General features: G+C 42.9%; 1 protein-coding gene across 2 annotated transcripts in view; it reads left to right on the forward strand.

Moving 5' to 3' along the window:
- cfap20dc (CFAP20 domain containing) overlaps positions 1-20,202 on the forward strand; it is a 36,543-nt gene that overhangs the window by 11,631 nt on the left and 4,710 nt on the right. For both annotated transcript variants that reach the window (XM_062544624.1, XM_062544625.1), the window contains 11 exons: positions 487-630; positions 1,213-1,326; positions 1,635-1,736; positions 4,941-5,332; positions 11,269-11,628; positions 13,727-13,966; positions 15,889-15,950; positions 17,765-17,856; positions 18,407-19,536; positions 19,819-19,922; positions 20,037-20,130. In XM_062544624.1, the coding sequence (XP_062400608.1) occupies positions 487-630; positions 1,213-1,326; positions 1,635-1,736; positions 4,941-5,332; positions 11,269-11,628; positions 13,727-13,966; positions 15,889-15,950; positions 17,765-17,856; positions 18,407-18,513 (1,613 nt within the window). In that variant the 3' untranslated portion in view covers positions 18,514-19,536; positions 19,819-19,922; positions 20,037-20,130. The remainder of the gene's footprint in view (positions 1-486; positions 631-1,212; positions 1,327-1,634; positions 1,737-4,940; positions 5,333-11,268; positions 11,629-13,726; positions 13,967-15,888; positions 15,951-17,764; positions 17,857-18,406; positions 19,537-19,818; positions 19,923-20,036; positions 20,131-20,202) is intronic.

Consider the following 20,202-nt stretch of genomic DNA (forward strand, 5'->3'; position numbering starts at 1 on the left):
TCTCTTCTAGAGAAAAGATATGAGCACATTCATTTCTTTTGTAATTCTGCTGTCATTGTCTCCGTTGTCTATTTTACGAGCATCTGTTTATTTAGGCATGTGTGCAGTGTTATCTCAGGCCTCTGAGCGTATGGTGAGAGTCAGGCGAGGGATTGAAGGGAAACATCTGCGTCAGTTGATATTGTGCTCAGTTGTTGATAATCAGGAAATTATATGAAACTATAGCTACGTTTTCATACCATCATATTTAAAGCAAATAAGGAAGAATGCATTTTTTTACAAGAAGAGCAAAAAAGTGTGGATAAGATTTTCAAAATATATCGATAACAATGATAAAGCTGAAGTCAGTTTTGCTGCCTGTGGGCTTGTGAGAGCTAAGACTGAGAAGGACATAAACTGTGCAGTGCAAGTGTTTGGAGAAGGAATCAACACTGCTGTTGCAGCAAGACAGTGCTTATGTATGTCCCTATCTGACCATCACTACAGAGCAGACCGCACCCCCGGCAAGTGCGCGCACCAAGAGCCACGACTCCTCCCATGTGGCCTTTGGCTCCAGAGTTGCACGTCCACCCCCATCCACGGGGAGGAAAAACAACCCAGCACCCAGCAGGCAAGGACAAGAGGACAAAGGTACGCACCACAACAGGCTCTCAGATACCCTCCGAGGAGAACCCCACAGCCATATCAGTGTGGAACAAATAATGTCATGTCATTTGGTGAGCATCAGGTGACTAGCTGGTATCTTGCAGGATCAGCTACTGCTGTAGAATACTGGCGTGGATGATATTGATTGGAGCAGAATATATTCTATGTGTTGCATTGAGGAGCTCAGAAAGTTGTATCTGAAACCAGATCAGAAAGTTGCATCCTAAGTCAGATCAGAAATGTACATATCATGGATTTTGGTAGTCTTCGCCAGATCCTGTTGCCTGCTCGGAGCTGAGCAGAGCTGAGATTTCTGTGTGTTCTTCTACCTCCATAATATATATATATATTTCAGTTTGCCAAAAACGTGTACTCTAGAATCTACCCTCTAGTTAGTGCTACTGGATAAATGATTTTGTAGCACAGATACTTTGTAGTGTGAGTGAACGTTTGTAGAAAACAAACAAACAAACAAAAAACTTTTTCTTACCACAGGTGCAAAACCCATTTGGTGCTTTGAAGAGATGTAGTGCAACTATCACTTACAGTATGTTTCCATGGATACAGGCAGATCTCGGATGTTACAGCCTCGTCCGCCTCCAGACAGGGCAGCGTCTGAACGAACTCAGACCAGGAGGCCTCAGATGCACAGCCCAGGGAGGGAAAGGCCCATTTTAACAGGTTACACACCGGATGTCTGCATGTTGTATTTTTCACTTTCCCAGACGTCTGGTTTTAGCATTTCAAATGTGCTCTCTGTTTAACATGCACTAATGTACAAGTACAAGAGGCACTCCACCTTTAATTTGGAAAGGGCTTGATCAACGTTGAATGTTGTTATTATAAAGCTCTTTTGAAAAGTGTTCCCTCTCATCAACATTTAGCTTTGAGCTTTGCTGCTATTCTACCCTGCATACAGAGTTGGTCCGAATGAATGGCCCGTCGTGATGTGTTTTCTTCCTATTTGTTATCCCCTGGTTCCATTGTAGAAAGAAGAATTGTACCTCAGAAACTAGATGAGCTGAAACAGGCCCCTACTCATCCTCCTGTCCAGCCTGCCATCGACCACAACAGAGGAGACGCTACAGAAGGTAGGAGAGAAGTACAGTGGAGTAAATCATAACAAATAAAAAAAAAAAAAACGGGCAAAGAAAAGCTTCCTTTTCTGAGTTCATGACTTTGTATACTAGTACATCTTGAGGTCCGTCATTGCCACTTGCATCATGGTTGTCGCTTAGCCATGTGACCGTGTTATTTGTTAGTCATTATTAGTCATTTAGCTGACGCCTTGTCCAGAGCAACTTAAAGTGAACTAACTCAATTCTATTTTGTTTTGTTGTAAATGTGCAATGTGTTTTGAGACCCATGACCCATGAATTGGGATGTACATAGAAAAGCTGGGTGGAATGCTGCGTACGCACAGTTTCATGCATCAGATTTTTTTTGTGTGTATACGCTACTTTCCAGGTTTGCACGTACACAATGTTTTAGTGTTAATTTCACACAAGTATACATGAGGCCCTAGATCCCTAACCACTACCAGCACATGCTGAAATTCTCATTTCAGTTATTTACATATACTGAAATTAGAATATGTGACATGCATCTACCACAGACTGGTCGCAACAGAAACAGAAACTGAATCTCACTGAATGCCAGAGGCTGAGAAGTTGTTGCATGGGCTTTGCTGTTGAGCACAGGGACCAAACTCTGCAAAAAGCATCATGTCAGCAGGTGTCAGTACAGTATGTGCACCCAAAATATCACAGCTGTGAGAATATTTGTGACAGATTTACCAAATGATATTTTGTAATGTAAGGAGAAGGTCAATAAAGTGATGCATTGCTTGTGAATAATAATCTTGCAAAAACAGTCAGGTCATAAAGGTAAGGTCAAAACGCAGGTTAATTTCTGGCCTCTATATTCAAATGTGTGAACTGAGCCGAGCTCTAAATTGGATAAGCCGCGGCATAATGCATATGGATGAGGAGCTGCAGACTGCTGGGAAACTGCTTGGCTGTAAATGTAGCCACTGTAGCAGCACTGCTGTAATATGGGTGTAATTGCTGGACATTGTATTCAAATGTCTTTAATAGAGAAGCGCCCCCTGTGTTAAAGCGCCCCCCCTCCCCCCTGCCTGTCTCTCCTCCAGACCCCCCCATCTCCCCAACCAGCCTCCCGAGAATGAATCACAAAGCACATTAAGTTCACCCTCCGTTCCAGGAGGCAATGAAAGATTCCTGGTGCCGTCTGCCGAAAGAAGGAAGTTCATTAGCAGTAATGGGACATTAAGTATACTGTGTAGGTCATAGGGAAGTCTCCGGGGTTGGGGGTAGAGGGAGGGGTTCACGCACGCTGTGAGTAATTAGGAATGGTGATTATGGCGTGACGTGACGAAGAAACAGAACAGAAAAGGCGTGCGTGGAATGCCTTATCAAGCCGAGGAGCGCGCAAATGGCTGGCTGCGGCTAACATTGTGTGAAATGAAATAAATGACTGAAGTACTGTTTTATTCTATTTCTTTTTTCCAAAAGTTCCTCTTTTCTCCCAGAGTTTATTTATCTCTATCATATTATGAGAACATTTGTGAGATGTTGGAGGGACTTGTGCATCTCCCTTGCTCTGCAGTGCTGTGTGTTTGTCTGCAGAAAAGCCTGTCTTTACACGGTGTGTGGTGCCATGGAGCTTTGCTGGCTGTAGCTGTGACTGAGCCATAGTTATAGTTATGGGCTCCCTGGTCTCTGGTGAGGCTCTGGTTGGGTTCCAGTGTATTTGTGTTCTTTAACGCGAGGGCACACCGACCCCAAAGGCACACACATGCATCCACACAGCGCTCCCATTGTGATTCAGCTATCGCATCACACCCGCTCTCATAATGATGTTATTTGTGTACGGATGGGAGAGCTGTACAGGAACAGCCACCCCCCCATCCACCCCCAGTCGCACACACACACACACACACACACACACACACACACACACACACACACACACACACACACACACACACACACACACACACACACACATATATTCACTCACACACACACACACATTCACACACACACACGCACACACACACACACAGAGAGAGAGAGAGGCACTCAAACAGACTATAGCAATAGAAAATATGTTCCCTTCCAGTTCTTTACTTTTGCTTATAAATGTGTTTTTTGAAACGCTTATTGTTGTGCAATCACTTTACCTTGGATTGAATCCTGGCTTAATTAAAACGAAATGTCTGGTAAATGTGGAGTCTCTGGTACTGTAATTATCCTGCATTTTTTTTTATGTGGTTATGAAGCCAGAGAAGAGGGACTAGGTGTTTTCTTTTTTGTTTTTAAGTATATTTTGGGGGATTTTTACACCTTTAATGTGACAGAACAGTGAAGAATGACAGGAATTGAACGGGAGAGAGAGTAGGGGTGAGATCCGGAGAGGACCCAGAGGCGGAAATCGAACCCAGGTCACCAGCATACAGTGCAGGTGCCCCAGCCAGCCGTGCCACAGCTGGGGCCGATCAGGTGTTTTCTTATGACAAATGAGTTGCATTATCTTGTGCATTGCTTTTAGTTAATCTCATCCCTTCCATTGGTCTGTGTCATGTTGCCCAGTCAAGGATGGCCTCTCAGAGGGGGAGTTCTGCAGGGTGTCGTGTGCTGGAGCCGCCTAGGCAGAGTGGCTATTGTCGCTCCTATTGGCTAGAGCGGTGGTTGTGGTTATTGTTGACGTTATTGTGGAGCAGTGTTTGGAGACGTTTACAACGATAAATAGAGGAACATCAGATCAGTCTGTTTTCGACTAGTTCAGTGAGATTGTGGCTATATTTGTGCATTTGAGCCAAATTGCCACACTTCAGTTGTGGAATGAAGGTGGTCTGGGATGTAAATGTTATTCAGTGTTGGCTAGCTAGTTTTTTCACTGTTTTGCAGGGATGTTTTAATGTGTTTCCTTCTGCCTTCATTATGTTGATGTTAATGTATTCGTTATGTTATGATTTAGTTGTCTCATTTTCAATATATGACATTTTATGACTTCTACACATTGTGAGTTAGCTGCTTACATTTCCATTAAATGCAATGCATGAATACAGAACAGCCAGGAATGATACATTCGATTCATACGCATCTGTTACTTGGTTTACTGTTAGCTTTATAGGATTGCTCTAGAGTTATCCCCCAAGGTGTAGGCTACACAGCCACTGTAGTGATCAATAGAGGCAGGCAGTGTGTCTTTGTCTTGTTGTGTCAAGAACATAAATACTCACAGTCCTCTTTCTCATTTGGGGCCCACAGATGAGGTGACATCGCTGTGCTCTTTAGAGGACGGCTGTCTGGGTGACTCTGACCAGGAAGCCGGCCAGCTCGATGATGAGCCCGACCCGCTGTCTGTCCCCTCGGAGTCGCCGGCGCCTCTCTCCGCCCCTCTGGCTCCAGGGCAGCAGGGTGACAGTGACGTGAGTGACAAAGAGGAACCACTGCTCGTCTTGGAAGAGGGGGAGGAGGAGGAGGAGGAAGAGGAGGTGTTTATTTTCTCCTCACGGCCACACTCGGCCAGGCGGGGGCAGGGCCTCAGTAACAGCGTCCAGGACATGACCTTTGACCCGAACGCTCGAGGTGAAGATGACGGAGGCATGCGCAAAGAAGCGCGACCCGAAGACGACTTTATTGGCAGTGAGAGTGAAGAGGTATGTGGCTTAAGCTGTAGTCTAGCTGGCAACAAATCAATCAAAGAGCACTCCCTGTTGAATAGCATCCATTGTGTAGGACTAGGAACTTGGAAAGCTTAATTAAATAGGTAACATTTGAGAAAATTGAGATGTTTTATAACACCTTTGCTTGTCCTTTCAAAAGGATACACTGGTGGTGACTCAAATGATGATTATTTATCAGCACAGGGCAAGCTATTCTAAATAATGTGTGTCCTTTCTTAGACTCTTTCTTGCACACCAGCCTCCATCTGTCACTTATCAAATAAGGGAGAGAGGATTTGTGTCTTTTCCTTACACGTATGAGTGATGAACATGACATCTGGGAGTAAAGGTAGAAGAGTACGATCTTCTGCTTCTGTTTTGATGAGGAAGTGGAACACGCCACATCAGTGCTGCTGCTGCTGGCCATTTTGGTGCCCTAAGCGAGTTGTTTAGTGGTGGGAACCGGATAACCTCACAAGTCGCAACCTCCCGTAGCCTCATCTTTGTTCCCTTGATGATTTCAGTCTAAACATTTCTCATATTAAAAAGGAGATATACAATGACAAGCCAGCTGGAATCTGCCGCTGTCTTTGTCCGTCTCCTGAGTGCGCAAGATGTGTTCCCAATTAAGTGGAGTTAGTCAAGTTAAATCTGCTACCACCCAAAAAGTATCCTCCTTGCATGTATCATGGTGCATTGTGACATTGTACACAATCTACTGCCCCGTCTGTTGGTTGGTGTCCTACGCGCCAGAGTGTGTGATGCGCATGCAGGGAGCTGTGGCACTGTTCCACACCTAACTGGATATGTACACAGGAAAGCGCAAGGCCAGAGGGAAATGTCAATTACTGAATTTCCTGTCTCCGTTTATGTGCTGTAACAATGTGTGTATGCGCTCATCTCTTTTTAACTGACGTAATATGTGTTTAAAATGCTAACATGCATTGTCTGGCGGAGTACCGTCACTACAGTTGAGTATGCACTCTGACTACCATACCAAGGAGCCTGGCAAGGTTTTGTGTTATATATCTTGAGAATACTGTTATTAGACCTGTGTTTTGTCTTGACAGGCGTTTTATAAAATAGCTATTAAACTGCCTGCACAGAACCAAAATAAATCAATGTTCTTTGATTGAAAGGGGAAAAAAACACTCAGCCATCAAAAACAATTCCATTTCCAAGTAATTATGAATTAACTTTGTTGTGTGCAAACAAAGCAGCAACAATAGAGTTATTAAAGTTTCAACAAAAGTCAGGCAAGTTTGTGTGTGTGTGTGTGTGTGTGTGTGTGTGTGTGTGTGTGTGTGTGTGTGTGTGTGTGTGTGTGTGTGTGTGTGTGCCATTGCTAGATAGTCAACTCCGAGTCAACTTGAGCTTGACACAAAGCACACATCAGAAGGACTTCCTGCAGGCACCTGTTCAGCCTTGCATCCACAGACCTGGCAGCGTGTGCTCGTCCTGATGAGAGGAAAGAGAGACATGCTGACATGGTGCACAGAAACACTGTACGATGAACCAACGGGGATCTGGAAGCCGTTTTCAAGACTTGTGACTGTACATTCGCTAATAACTCTTCATACATATGGTGTGCACTAACAGACTACAGCACAGATCAGCATCACCATAAGAGCACATTCATGGCCATCCTTTGTTGCGTAAAAATCAGGCATCTTGGAGAATATATACGGAAACGAGCACGATAACACATCATACTCAGTGACTTGTTGGGGTTGTAAAAAGACCTTAATTCAATGATATACTAGAAAAGCTCTCAGAGAGCGCAGACCTCCGCCTGTATTGTTCTTCCTACTGTAGGTCATACATTTGAACCTAAACCAGTCAGATCGCCACCACTTGGCCATACCGTGCCATTACACCACTAAGCGAAAAACATAAACGGCTCCGGAATCCCGGAGCCGTTTAAAACATAAACGGTTCCGGATCACTCCCAAAATGTAACTGTTTCTTCCGTTGGTAATTTCTGACCTTCCCTGAAAATGTCATCGAAATCCATCCATCACTTTTTGAGTTATCTTGCTAACAAACAGACAGACAGACAGACAGACAAACAGACAGACAAACAAACAAACCCCAGTGAAAACATAACCTCCTTGGCGGAGATGATAAAGAAAAGGTAGCCTTGGTACAAACACTGTTGAAAAAGAAAGTTGGTTTGGAATGTACTATGCCTTACAAATGTGAGAGGAAAGGGAAGGACTGTTTTAAATGAAATAGTCCCTCTCAGCTGCCGCTTTCTTCCCCATAGCACGAGGAACAGATTTGAACGTGTCAACCAGCATTAGCTCTTAAAACTAAATCCTTCATTGTGTAAATTATATGCATAGATTTTGAATATCCTGCTATACTCCTTTTGGTAAGTTTAAAAATGCACAATACAAGATGTTAAATCCCCTGTGTGACCAAACAAACAAGTAAAAAGGGGAAAAAGAAATGTACTGATGTCAAGGCAACCAAATTACTTGACCATAAAATGGTACATCTCAGGAAGTGTTGCCACTGCTGATGAGAAGATGTTTTGTTGGGGTTATCCTTTTGAAAAAGGACTCAGAAAGCCTTCACTCTCTGTCTCCCCATTATCATTTTCACAAACCATTAATTCAAGACTTAGCAATATGGTGTGATATTGAACACTAATAATTAATTTGTAAAGATATTCCAAATGAAATATATTTAAAAATCAGCCTAACCAGAGTCTAATTTTAAACCAGAAATGAATTATTTAGATTAAGGACTTTAAATCATTAGTGGTCACACACTGGGGGAAAAAAAGAAAGAAAGAAAGAAAGAAAAACTGAAAAAAAGAAGTGAAAAATATAATGAGGCTCTTTAGGTTTCCCTTTTTAGCTTGGTTTGATGTATCCCACTCATTATTTCTTTAAGCTTGGCTCTCTCCCTCAAGTTGTGACTTTGTCAAAGCACTGGCTACTTCTTCTTCTAGGTCAGTGATTGAAGCAGATTATCAGGTTCAAGGCTTTGAAACAGCATTAATATGCTAAGAAAGTGATAGTGTGTGTCAGCCCTAACAACGGATCCTGACACAAAGCCTATCCGTGTTTCCTGTCTGTGGAAATTCATCAGCTCTGTCCAGGAGGGTTTTTTTTGGCTAGCACAAATCAAAAGCCACTGCTGCTTTTAAAGGATTAACATAGCCCCATTCAGTTTTCATGGTTGCTACCATTGTCCGGCACATCGATGTAGACTTGTGATTACATTTTTTTTACTGGATCTACTTGTTGTGTGCCCCCATACAGCAATATTGGACACCTGCCAAGCAATCAGTACTATTGTAGTAACAGTAGTTTTTCCACTGAAATAGTCTATGACTGCATCTCTCCTGTGGAGCAGTGTCCTGCGCTGTTCACGGCAGTTAGACAGTAGAGATTTATGTGCGCGTTGCCAGGAATGGTGCAGTATTTCACTAAAAGTCTTGGCTCCGTTGTCTGTTGTGGAAGAATCACTTAGTCCTTTTTGCAGTTACGTTTTCCTTAAATAAGACACTGAATCCACCCTCATGTTTTGTGTGAGTGTGTGTGTGTGTGTGTGTGTGTGTGCATGTGTGTGTCCTCGGGGAAATCAAACCCATCTTCAGGATACATATGTTCTGCACCAGTTAATTAGGCCACTTTGATTGATGTAGTTGACAGCTTGATGTGTGTTGTATTGCACCTCTGGCTTCTTGCTCACTGTAAACACAGTACTACCTCTGTAGAGCTATATCTCAATTGGCTTTTATGCACTGGCCCAGTGTTCCGGGCTTTAGAGGCATAGTTAAAAGAGTAGGAAGCGATGCTATGCCAACACACTTTCTGCCAGATTCAACAAATAGCTCCGCATGATACACTAGCTGTGTATTCTACCTGCACACTTAAAAACCAGCCTTTGGCTCTGTAAACTGGACGTAAACAGAGAGAGCTCATCCCAACACCCATAGTGCACTGAAGGGAGGGGTATATTTGCCTGACTGTTCAGTTCAACGATCTTTCTCCAATATCCCTAACCCTATACCTTTAACCACTGGGCAATCAAATTCAAAATTGAGGCTCTCCAAGAATGGTGTAGTCACTCACCACACGTTCAACCAAAGATATTTCTGCACTCAGTCCCACTGAAGCTAGTTTTTTCTCTTCAGCAGTGGTAAACAGTAATATTTCACCCTAGTTCTGACAAAAGTTTGGATTTTATACATCTGACTTGAGAACTGTTGGCTTGTTGCCTGTTTGAAACATTCTTTCAGGTGTTTTCTCAACCATACTTTCATCATATGCATTGTAGATGGAGGGTTTGAATGGGAGCAGATTGTTAAATTTTTAATGTGTTCATCAAACAAAGATCTGATACATCTGATAACAGCAGTATGCACCTTGGAGTATGATATAGTGTGTGAGCGCAGCTCTTTTATTGTATTTTTTACTGAGAGGGTAAGACAAGGGCCCAAGTTTCTGTTGTAGTCTGCAGGTTTTTTTTGTAATATATAATATATAATAGAAGTGTTCGTCATAAATGGAACACCATGATTGCTGCGTCAGTGATCTAATATGTAATTTATTTAATGAAGAAGGACTATTTCTAGAGCTGTAAAGTTTGGTGTTTTTAGAACGGTAATACATATAGTGGCCCATCTTTAGCTACCCTGACATGTTAGTTATACATATTGTGGCCCATCTCTAGCTACCCTGACATGTTAGTTATACAGTAGCCTACATATAGTCCTAGAGAAGACTGACTACTGAGATGTAGTACCCTGACATGTTAGTTATACAGTACATATAGTGGTCCATCTCAAACCATATGCCAGTTTATGTCTCGTTCTGTTACTGGCCTGCCTCCCATCTTCAGCAAACTAGATCAGAGCTTTGAGTTCCATCCAAGCTCAAGTAATAACAGATGGCTTATTACTGACTTGTCGTATGGCTCAAAAGACTGCAACTGATACCAGGCAATGGGAGCTTCTGAAAAACTGCAGGAAGGCTTTCATTGGAATGCTATAAAAGGAGGAGTCCGTCCAAGTCCGCCTGCTTTATCATCAGCTAGCCGGCCATCATTAGCATGGTAGCAAGCTGGCTGTTAAAGGACATTAACAGAGATCAAAGCCAATTCAGATCTTCCTTACTAAGCGAGAGGTGAGTGAGGCAGCGCCTTGTCAAATGTGCTGTCGTCACCGCTAATTGCAGGTGATATCTGATGTAACTCCACCTCTTAGCAGGCAGTCACACTCCTCTGCGGTGGTGGTTTTATTAATATGTTATCTTCTGTGACCGTGTCGGCATTAGCTGCCTCCCTCGTGACTTTCATTGATGTTGCATCAGACTCCACCCGCCCACCTCATCTCTCCCACCCCCCCTACTTTGTCCTCTTGCATTTTTATCCTGAATTGAAGGATTCATACCTGCTCCAATACCAGCTGAATAAGGTAGCTGAATAACCAGTAAAAGGTTAATAAAGGTTAATGGTTAATATTGTTATTTATGACATTTCAAGGATGTCTGTGGGTCTCTGTGGGTTTGCTCTGGTAATTGCAGAACATTTACAGAGACTTGATTTGCATCACATTGTCTCTTTTTGCTCAGTATAAGGCAACAAAAGCAGTGTTTGAAACAGAGCTCTTTTATTCGCTGGATATTGTTCGTCTTAAGGCTCAGACTGTGTTAAGCTCTTATGTTCTCAGAATGTTTTTGTCAGTGTGTTCTCGTATCTGTGTTGCTAATTGTTTGTGTGCATTGGGATATAGGTTGTGTTCAGGACCCCAACCTCCCCCACCCCCTCTTCAATTGTTTGGTTGTTTTTCTATATTCAATCATATGTTTTTAAGAGTGTGCAGATATATACAGTATGTACAGTATGGCAATGGTGCTACTTGTTCCACTGGCCGTGTAAGAAAAGCTAACCTCCAGTTGTGGTCTGCCTGTCAGGACGATGCCTACATCAAGTTCCTTCTTCAGAGAGGTGCTGTGGAATCCAGCCCAGCTCCCTGTACCTCACCGGAGCCGTCCCGCTTGGCCTCAGGGTCAAGCTTCCACCGCAAGTCTCCCGACGAGCCACGCCAGATGAGTCCCAAAGCAGCAAGACCAACTCGCTCGCCAGGGGTCAGTGAGGGGTCAAGAAGACCTGACCACGGCGGTGTGGCCCCGACCCGCTGTCTGTCCCCTGGGGCTCCCAGGCTGAGCTCCTGGCTGGAGCGTCCAGGGAAGAGTGGCCCGGATGCGGACTGTAGGACATCGCTTAGCAAGAGGTCTCTCAGAGAAATCCCCCCCGAGGACTGGAAGCTTCAGGTAAGAGAGTAGCGACTTGTTAGGGAAACAGTGACACTGTAGCTGTCGATTTAGTGGTGATCTCATTTACTAAATGATTTTAACCTAACTTAACCTTGCTCACTTTTATTACATCCTGGAGAATGGAAAATTAGGCCATTTAAGCAACATGCTGCTGAATAGTGTAATAGTTTTACATTTAAACCACTGGTCATAATAGTAAGTGATTTGATTTGAAACAAACTGGAGGCTAAGGCAATTGATTAACACTGAGATCCTTTAACACACACACACACACACACACACACATGAAGCATGGGTCACTCTCTCACACTAGAACATCATGTTCACGACTTGACTGTGCATTGTGCAGTGCATCACACTGCTTCCATTTTGTCTGTCAGAGAAGAAATATTTTTGCTGAGCTGAATTTCAAACAGCCAGCCAAAAGACATATCAACGGTGTACAAGAAATAGCAGGATGGAAAACAGATTTACTTCGCTTGCGAAAGGCATTTTTCACACAAACATGACAAAGAGGGAATTGCTGGATGTACAGTAGAGTAGTACTCGGGCACCATTGGGTCGCCTTGCAGTTGGATAATCGTAGACCTACTGCTGCCTGCTGTAGACTTTGCTTTTTAACATTTTCTTTAAGGGCAAGCAGTGAGTTTCTATAGGGATTGATTCCGAAAAGCTGTCAGCATGGCATTGCATTGGATTCAGTGCTTCTGGCTTTAAGATTGGCACTTTTATCACAGCGGAAGTGGCCTTTCATACATTGAATGGAATAGTCCTATGTGAACAGACCCTAATAACTGTGTAAGATGAAATTCTTGGCCGCTTCAAGTTCAAGGGAGCCTTTCCAAAGGGAACCGACTGTATCAACATCAAGGAGCGTGACTCGGCATGTTCTGCTGTTCTTAGCTTGTGTTCCACTCCTGCTGCTCTTTTGCAAGACACTCGCTCACAATGGCAAACAATGTACATTAAGGCCAGCATTCTACTTGTCACGATGCCAAGGACCCCGCAGAGTCCAAGTGATCTATGCGGCATACATACATCGGTGTACCCTCCAATTATAAGTGACCGCACGACCACAAGTCTACAAGGGCACCATCTGGGCGCGAACAGACTCCAAGATGACTAAAAGATCATGATAACAACTACTGTACGTGTCCACGGTTTACGCAGCTGTCAGTGCCCGCATCCGCAGGGGAGTATAATTAAAGCCCGAAGAAGACTTACAGACGCAGGACGAGAGTATTGCAGTGAAACACAATTGTTACCGAGGCCCGTTTGACGGGGAGCTACCGTTCACCTCCTCGTGACCTTCTTAAGGAAGCCGGCACAGTAATTAAGTCTGAAAACATCAGAAAAGGTTTTTTTCTCCCGTGAGCTAGGAGCTCTGGAGGAGGAGAGGTCCTGAGTGTCAAACTGCTAATTTGACAGTGCATATGCTTGGCTACTGCTAACAAGGTGTCAACAGTTTCAAACCCCTCTAGTGCCTTGTGCCACAAAAGCCTTTTTAAATCCCTTTCACTCGTTCACGTCTGTAACAACGCTGAAGAGCTGTGCTTGATGTCAATAGAATCATTACAACGGATGTTGCCGTTAATTGCACCGTATGTTTCTGGCAACAGATTTAAGCGGCTCTGCAATCTGTTGTAAATGGATGGCTTTTGCCGTCACAAGAAATGCTAAGTTGTTTTCACAGTCAACTGGTTTAGTTGGAAGTAGATGTAGCTATTTGTTTTTAGCAGACTTGGTAGTGTGAGATGATCTTCATACCAAAGGTAGTACTAGATGATGTGATCGAAACAGTCACCAAAAACAGATAGTAGTATCACATTAATTAGAAATACTGCATGCATAGAAGTTGACCTCAATGGGAGGCAATGCTGTCAGTGGGGGATGCTCATGCAGAATACATACAATTAATCATTGATTGATTAATAAAGCCTTCCTATGATGAAAGTCTGGTATCTCATTACATATCCAAAGACGGCATTTTGTTTCATCAGTGCATCTGTGTTTGTGATGGCCATCATAGTGTAGAATCAGTTATCTGAACTTACACACACACACACACACACACACACACTTTCTCTGCCTTAAGGTGGGCGATGGCAGCCGACCAGCTGCCTCGGTCTCAAGTGACCTGGCTAGACCTGGGGACGAAGAGGAGCTGCGGATGTTGGCCAGCCTGTGCCGAGCACAAACGGAGGAGGAGGAGGAGGATGAGGCCAGCGGCGGTGGCGGTGACGCCGGCCTCAGCGCTTCCCAGCGGCGCCGCTGCAACGTCAGCCTCAGCACCAGCAGTGATGACACCACCACCTGGACCCAGTGCTACCCTCTGGTGAGTAGCCACAGCACCTTATACAGGACCTATACAGGCCCCTGCACAGGCAACATGCAGAATCAGCTCCCACAGCCTGGTCCCTAGACCCCCTTCCTGCGTTTTGTCTCTTGGCTAAAATGTTGAAAGCTGTACAGTAGTCCTTCTTCTGTAGGACTCCTGTATGGCTGTGTCTTCCTCAGTGGTTCCTTGTTGGTGGAATGAGTTGCCCAGTGCTCTCCTTTCCTCTGAGAGTGTTGGGTCTTTCAAGGGGGGTCTAAAGACATATCTGTTCAACATGCACTTAGTTTAATAAGCATTTCTTATGCATTATGGTTTGTATATTATAGTATTTAGTTATTTTCATTAAGCTATTGATTGAATTGGCATTGTTGTTTATTATTACCATTCTCTTTAATGTAGTATTGCCAACTTTTGAATTGTTTACTGTTAAATTGAACTATTGTATTGTTGTTATTTGTATGTCGCTTTGGACAAAAGTGTCTGCCAAACACCATAACCATAACCATAACCATCATGTTCTGCATTAAGGGTATTTTTTATGTAAGGTGGCCTGGTATAAAAAAATCTCTGAAAGGCAAATCTCTGAGGCCTGATATTGAATTGAATTGCTATCTATCAGAGCCAGCAGTTTAACCTTAGATTGATTATGAAAGCGTAGCTCGTTGAACAAGGTCAGCTCATGTCACCACCTTTCTGTTGACTCCAGCAATGTTCAGTCGATCCACTCATAATTTGTCAATACAGTCAGTGCAAGTGACAATGCATTCAGCTTGTTTTCACTACCTAGCCTTGAGTTACCATTTGTCACTAGACATGCCTCGCAGCAATGGTCAATGTCAGGAAATACTCCTATTCAATACAATGAAGTCACAACACAAACTAGTTGAGTGCTTTGATCAGATAATGTGAAATTGAAAATAACAAAATGTGTTTTTGACCTGTTTATTATCAGAATTCAGATGCCATGTATGTGTTCATGATCAGCTGCCATGCTTTCACGGTTTGGCGTACCTTAACAAGAACCTCTGCTATAAACAAGGGATTGGTCATACTTACAGTACATATGGCAAGATATCTGTAGGCTACAGTGTTGAGCTTTGTCTGGAAATATACCAGATTTATGCCATGCAGACCATTGTGCCCATAAAATGGACAGATGTTGGTACAGTTAGTGAACTGCCTGAAGTTTATTTTGCCAGAAGATTGAATAGAAAATAATGTAGTTTCACCAGCATTTTATTTTGCCAGACGTTGGTCAGTTGTCCACTCTCATGACTTACTGAGGGGGAATTACAAAGAAGAATGGCTCGTAACTTGTATGAGCAGCTTCTTATAATCCAGCTCCATTCAGAGACACTAATTCATATTCCGTCAGAAAGAGACTGGAAACTTGAGTGAACTTCATTTACATCGTCAAGTATCCTAATGGACATATTCATGCAAGTCCATCAAAAATAATCATTACGCCCCCAAGTTTAATTCATAACCTACAATTCATGCCCCTCACAAGTTCAAAAAGAGAAATTAAAATTCATTCTCTCCCGTAAGCCATCATAAATTAATACCTATTATGCTTGTCTTCTTAACATTTCATGTGACAAGACATTTTTTAACGATCCTTCATCTCCTTGTTCTTTTGGAATTACTGTGCCTTTCCCATAATGTGTGCACAGTGAGTTTGAAGGCATTTATCTTTATGAAATGGAAAGAAAATCTACATTTCCATTATGTGCAGCAACAGTGCCCCCAACAGGTGAGCACTGAGACCTGCTTTGAAGACAATAGGCTCTGATCATCATGCCTGTGAACGTGCTACATTTTGTAGTACAGAAAGATGGACAATATTGTGTGTAAAAAATGTAGCAGGTAAAGTTTAGATGTTTGCAATCTAACTGAACTGTAATCCTAATAATTTCCAGCCCGACAGCCAGGGCCAGTACTACCAGAAGGAGATGAACCCTCTCCTCCACTCCAATCCCAGGTAAGCACTGCCCCATGGACAGCCTGTGAGTGGCAGATTCAATTTCACCAGCTTCAAGATATTCACCATGTTATCTTTCAGATACACCTCTGTCAGAGAGCAAATGTACGATAGCTATTTGTTTTGAGAGAGTGCTACCTTGGCATTGTCTGGCTGTCTTATTCCGCATAATCAGACAATATTTTTCTGGGGGAAAAAAATAAGTTTAAGGGGGAAAAACATCAAATCTGTGTATTGGTGTTTATTTCAAGCATACTGACTGGCACATTTTTCAACTAGAGCCAGACTGAAGTGTTTACCGAGACTGTCGCAGGTGATTATATATTGTGGTGAGTAGAGGGAGCAGAATCCCCGCGAGGTCTGAACTTGTCGTCAGGCTGTCACAGGTCTCAGCGCCGCTCTCCGGGTGGTAGTCAGGGACAGCCCTCCCCTTAGCGACGGGGATCCTATCTGTTGTCGTGGCAGTAGGACTTGTGCTTTGTGTGTTGTGCATGGGTGGAGGACTATAACCTTTTCCTCTGATGTAAATGCATGTCAGAGTGGAGCAGCAGGAGACATGGACAATAGCACTGGACAAGAAAGAAATTGTGGGCTACATTGGCTCTGTTCTCTGATAGAGGAGTGAGTGAGTGAGAGAGAAGTTGTAATGTTCGTGTTTACTTGTTTTGTTTCACTTTTTTTAAATGAAAAAAGTACAATGTACAAACATGACAACAGCAGATGTTCTCGAAAGACAATTTTGTCATTTAATTATGTCGATTACGTAGATCACATAATCATCACACATCCGTGATGATCCGTCTTGGTAAAATCACAAGCATGTCCACAGGATCATTTTGCAAACGGTTATAAATGCTGGTCAAAAGTGCTAGATACTTCCGTGCTGTACATCACGTAGGGCCAGCGTGTAGGTTAGGTTTATGTATCTTATCTCAGGTTACATTGCAGACCTTGGTTTCAGCTGTAAACATTCTACCCTAGACAGTGTAGCTTAATTTGGATGCTGCGGCCTCAGCCTCCTCGTAACAGTGGGGGACAGTGTTACAGGAAAAGCGCTGTATGGGGGACAGGTACAGTACAGGACAGTTTGGTGTGTTCTAACAGCTTCCGAATTGGAGGAGGAGATGCAAAATATGTGAATACAAATTTTGTTAAGTTCCATACGGTTGAGCTGGTGGCGAAGGATCTGTTCTAGAAGTAGAGAGTATATTTTTGTGCAGTGCAAGTGTCAGCGAGGTTCTCCTTTTTCCAGTTGAGCTGGTGGCGAAAGATCTGGTGTAGAAACTGTAACGCGCCAGTCTAGGCGATAGACACGCAACAAAAGGTTTGAGGTAGAAAACCTCTAAAAAGGCGGACGGACGAAAAATAGCGCTCAATTCAAGGATGTTTATTTACAAAAAAAAGTGAATATATAATGAAAAATAAAGAAAAGGTTAACTTCAGAAAAATTAAGCCAGAAACAAAGCCTAACAACGAGGCCTACGCCAAGGCCATGCCAGCCTCTCACTCTGCCATATCTGGCAATGACGGCAAGTGCGGCTGGGCGGAGTGGGACAGGCGAACATGCAGAGCGAAGCCCCAAACGAAGGGAACAGCGCCCGCTTTATACTGCGGCTCATCCAATCCCTAATGGCAGGAACATAATTGATACTTAACACCAAGATGTCCTGCAACACAGTTCACAAACACAGGACAGAGCAGGGCAAAGAGCAACGCAAACCCACAGGACATAACAAAACCTAGAACTTATTGTTTGAAGTGGGTTTGAGTGGTGGGAGTGTCGGCGAGCTTTTCCTTTTCATTTGTCTTTGTAGGGAATGGATGGATGTGCTCAGCCCTCCCCTCATCCCTCCGAGCCAGCACAGGGCAAAGGGCAAGGATGATCTCTGCAAGGTCACAGATGAAGGTATTGGCTCATAATTTTCTGTCTTGTTGGCTTAGTGGAGCACGCACGCACGCACACACACACACACACACACACACACACACACACACACACACACACACACACACACGCACACACACACACACACACACACACACACACACACACACACGCACAGAGACACCACAATCATACACCTTGGCCATTGCACCCCTTGTTGAAATAGCATTTGTTTGTTTTGATCACTTTTATTCACAGCATTAGTTTTAGTTTAGTCCAGGGAGTTGAACGCCCGTTTTTTTTCTGTGATCAATATAGTACATGCATGCATAATCATTAGTAATAGTAATATTAGTCATTATTTAATTGGTAGTATTTCCCGACAATAGAAGCCCTGCTATAAGTTAATAATTCAGCATCATACACTTTCAAAAATGTTTTAATTGTCTGAAGTTTTGACATTTACAGTTGTATGTTGTTTAAATTGACATTGTGGCAATATTTATTTTAATGTTTCAACTATGCAATTTGGAGGTTATTTGATTTAATATTTTGCATCTTTGTCTTGCAGGAGCTGATAATAGCTGTGATGGGGAAGAGTTTCTCAACTTGCTTTACGATCCAGGTCTTAACTGTTATTTTGATCCACAGTCTGGGAAATACTATGAACTGGCCTGATTGTAACTCCTGTATATAGTTTGTATTATATTGTATTGTATTGTGTTGTATTGCATTGCACTGTGTAGTTTCTCCATACTGTAGAAATCCAGTGTTCACATTATTACTGATAAAAAATTAAATCACGAAACACATGCTGAGTAACTGAATTGTATCAATTCATAATCAACTTGATATCAAAGGATAGGAAGCTCTTCCTTTCATAATTTTAGTTTACAGTATAACATTAGGCTAGATTGTTTTTCATTACTGTGTTGTTGTACAGTGTTCAACTCAAGCAAGAGTGTGTTTCTGCATGCTGTGGTATTGGATCGTTATATGAGTTGATCACCCAGTGGGAGTATTTTATACAAGAACTCTGATTTATAATAAAATGGAAGATATGCAATAGCTGAACATACTGTGTGTGTGTGTGTGTGTGTGTGTGTGTGTGTGTGTGTGTGTGTGTGTGTGTGTGTGTGTGTGTGTGTGTAAAATTACAGATAATATGTGTGTCTTAGTTTGCATTGACTGTTATGATGGGGGTGGGGGTACACTTTATTTTTTTCATTGTCAAAAAGGGAGCCTGCTTCGGATGTCTAATAAACAGCTAAATAACATTATAGTCTATTAATTATGCAATTTGTTTCACAGTTATCAAGGACCAAACAAAGTGTCGTGGTTCTGAAATAGCTTGCTTAAGGTTCTTGAAAGGACTGGTAACCCTGCTGAGCTACTCGCTCAAAGCCATACCTTATTAGACATTCTCTGAAATTGAAGAGGCTCTCAAATGAGGCGGCGTATGATCCAATCGCTAGACACAGCGGCAGTGACGTAGTCAACCAAATGAGGAAGTAAACAATCATGGCGACTTATGCACACTCAGAGAAGTCGACAGTAAAACTCATAATATCAGTTTCTTGTGTGTATGTGTTAGCTATTTTCTTGGACACAGTCGATACCTTACCCTCGAACTACCTCAGTCTTCAGGATTCTCCAAATAGTCGACACCAAAGAGACAGCCCGACTGCAACAACTCCACAGGTTGGCGTCACATGATACCAAACAAACAGAAAGTTAACCACTAACTATTAACTTTCCGCTCAGTTAACGTTACCGTTAACTCAATACTTTTAGGAGCGTCAACACTGGGGTGATTTGTTCATTGTGGTCAGTTAGTATTAGGTTTTGTTTAACGTCGTGGGACAACATGGATGTTTGCGAATGTTTAATGCTCTGACTCGATGCTGTTGTTGTTAACGAGTTGAGAACATAGACAGACTACAGTCTATGGTTGAGAACATCACTATTTTTTTTACCAACTAGGTAAAAAGTCTTCATCCCGGGGTTGTGGCATCGGTGGTTATCGTTTCATTAGCTGCATTGGTGGCTGCAATATATGTCATTCGGAAATACTGCTTCCCTCAAAAGTAAGACATGCCAGTCATTAAACTTGTGTGTTCCATGTCTCTGAACTAATAGCCTACGTGACATTATGGCAGCTCAACTGTTGAGCGATATGAAAAGTTATGGTTTGTTTCCAGCGATGCCGTATACAGGTATTCAGTCCTGAGACAGATGGAGGAACAACGCACAAGTGCTACCGAGGAAAGCCGACTGTCAGAGGAGTCAGACGAGGTAACTTGTTTTTGCATAAATTATGAATGTCCAAATATTGATGAACATGATTAACTTGCAGATGAGTTTACA

The sequence above is a fragment of the Sardina pilchardus genome, chromosome 9 (assembly GCF_963854185.1).
Source record: "Sardina pilchardus chromosome 9, fSarPil1.1, whole genome shotgun sequence".
Taxonomy (NCBI): Eukaryota; Metazoa; Chordata; class Actinopteri; order Clupeiformes; family Clupeidae; genus Sardina; species Sardina pilchardus.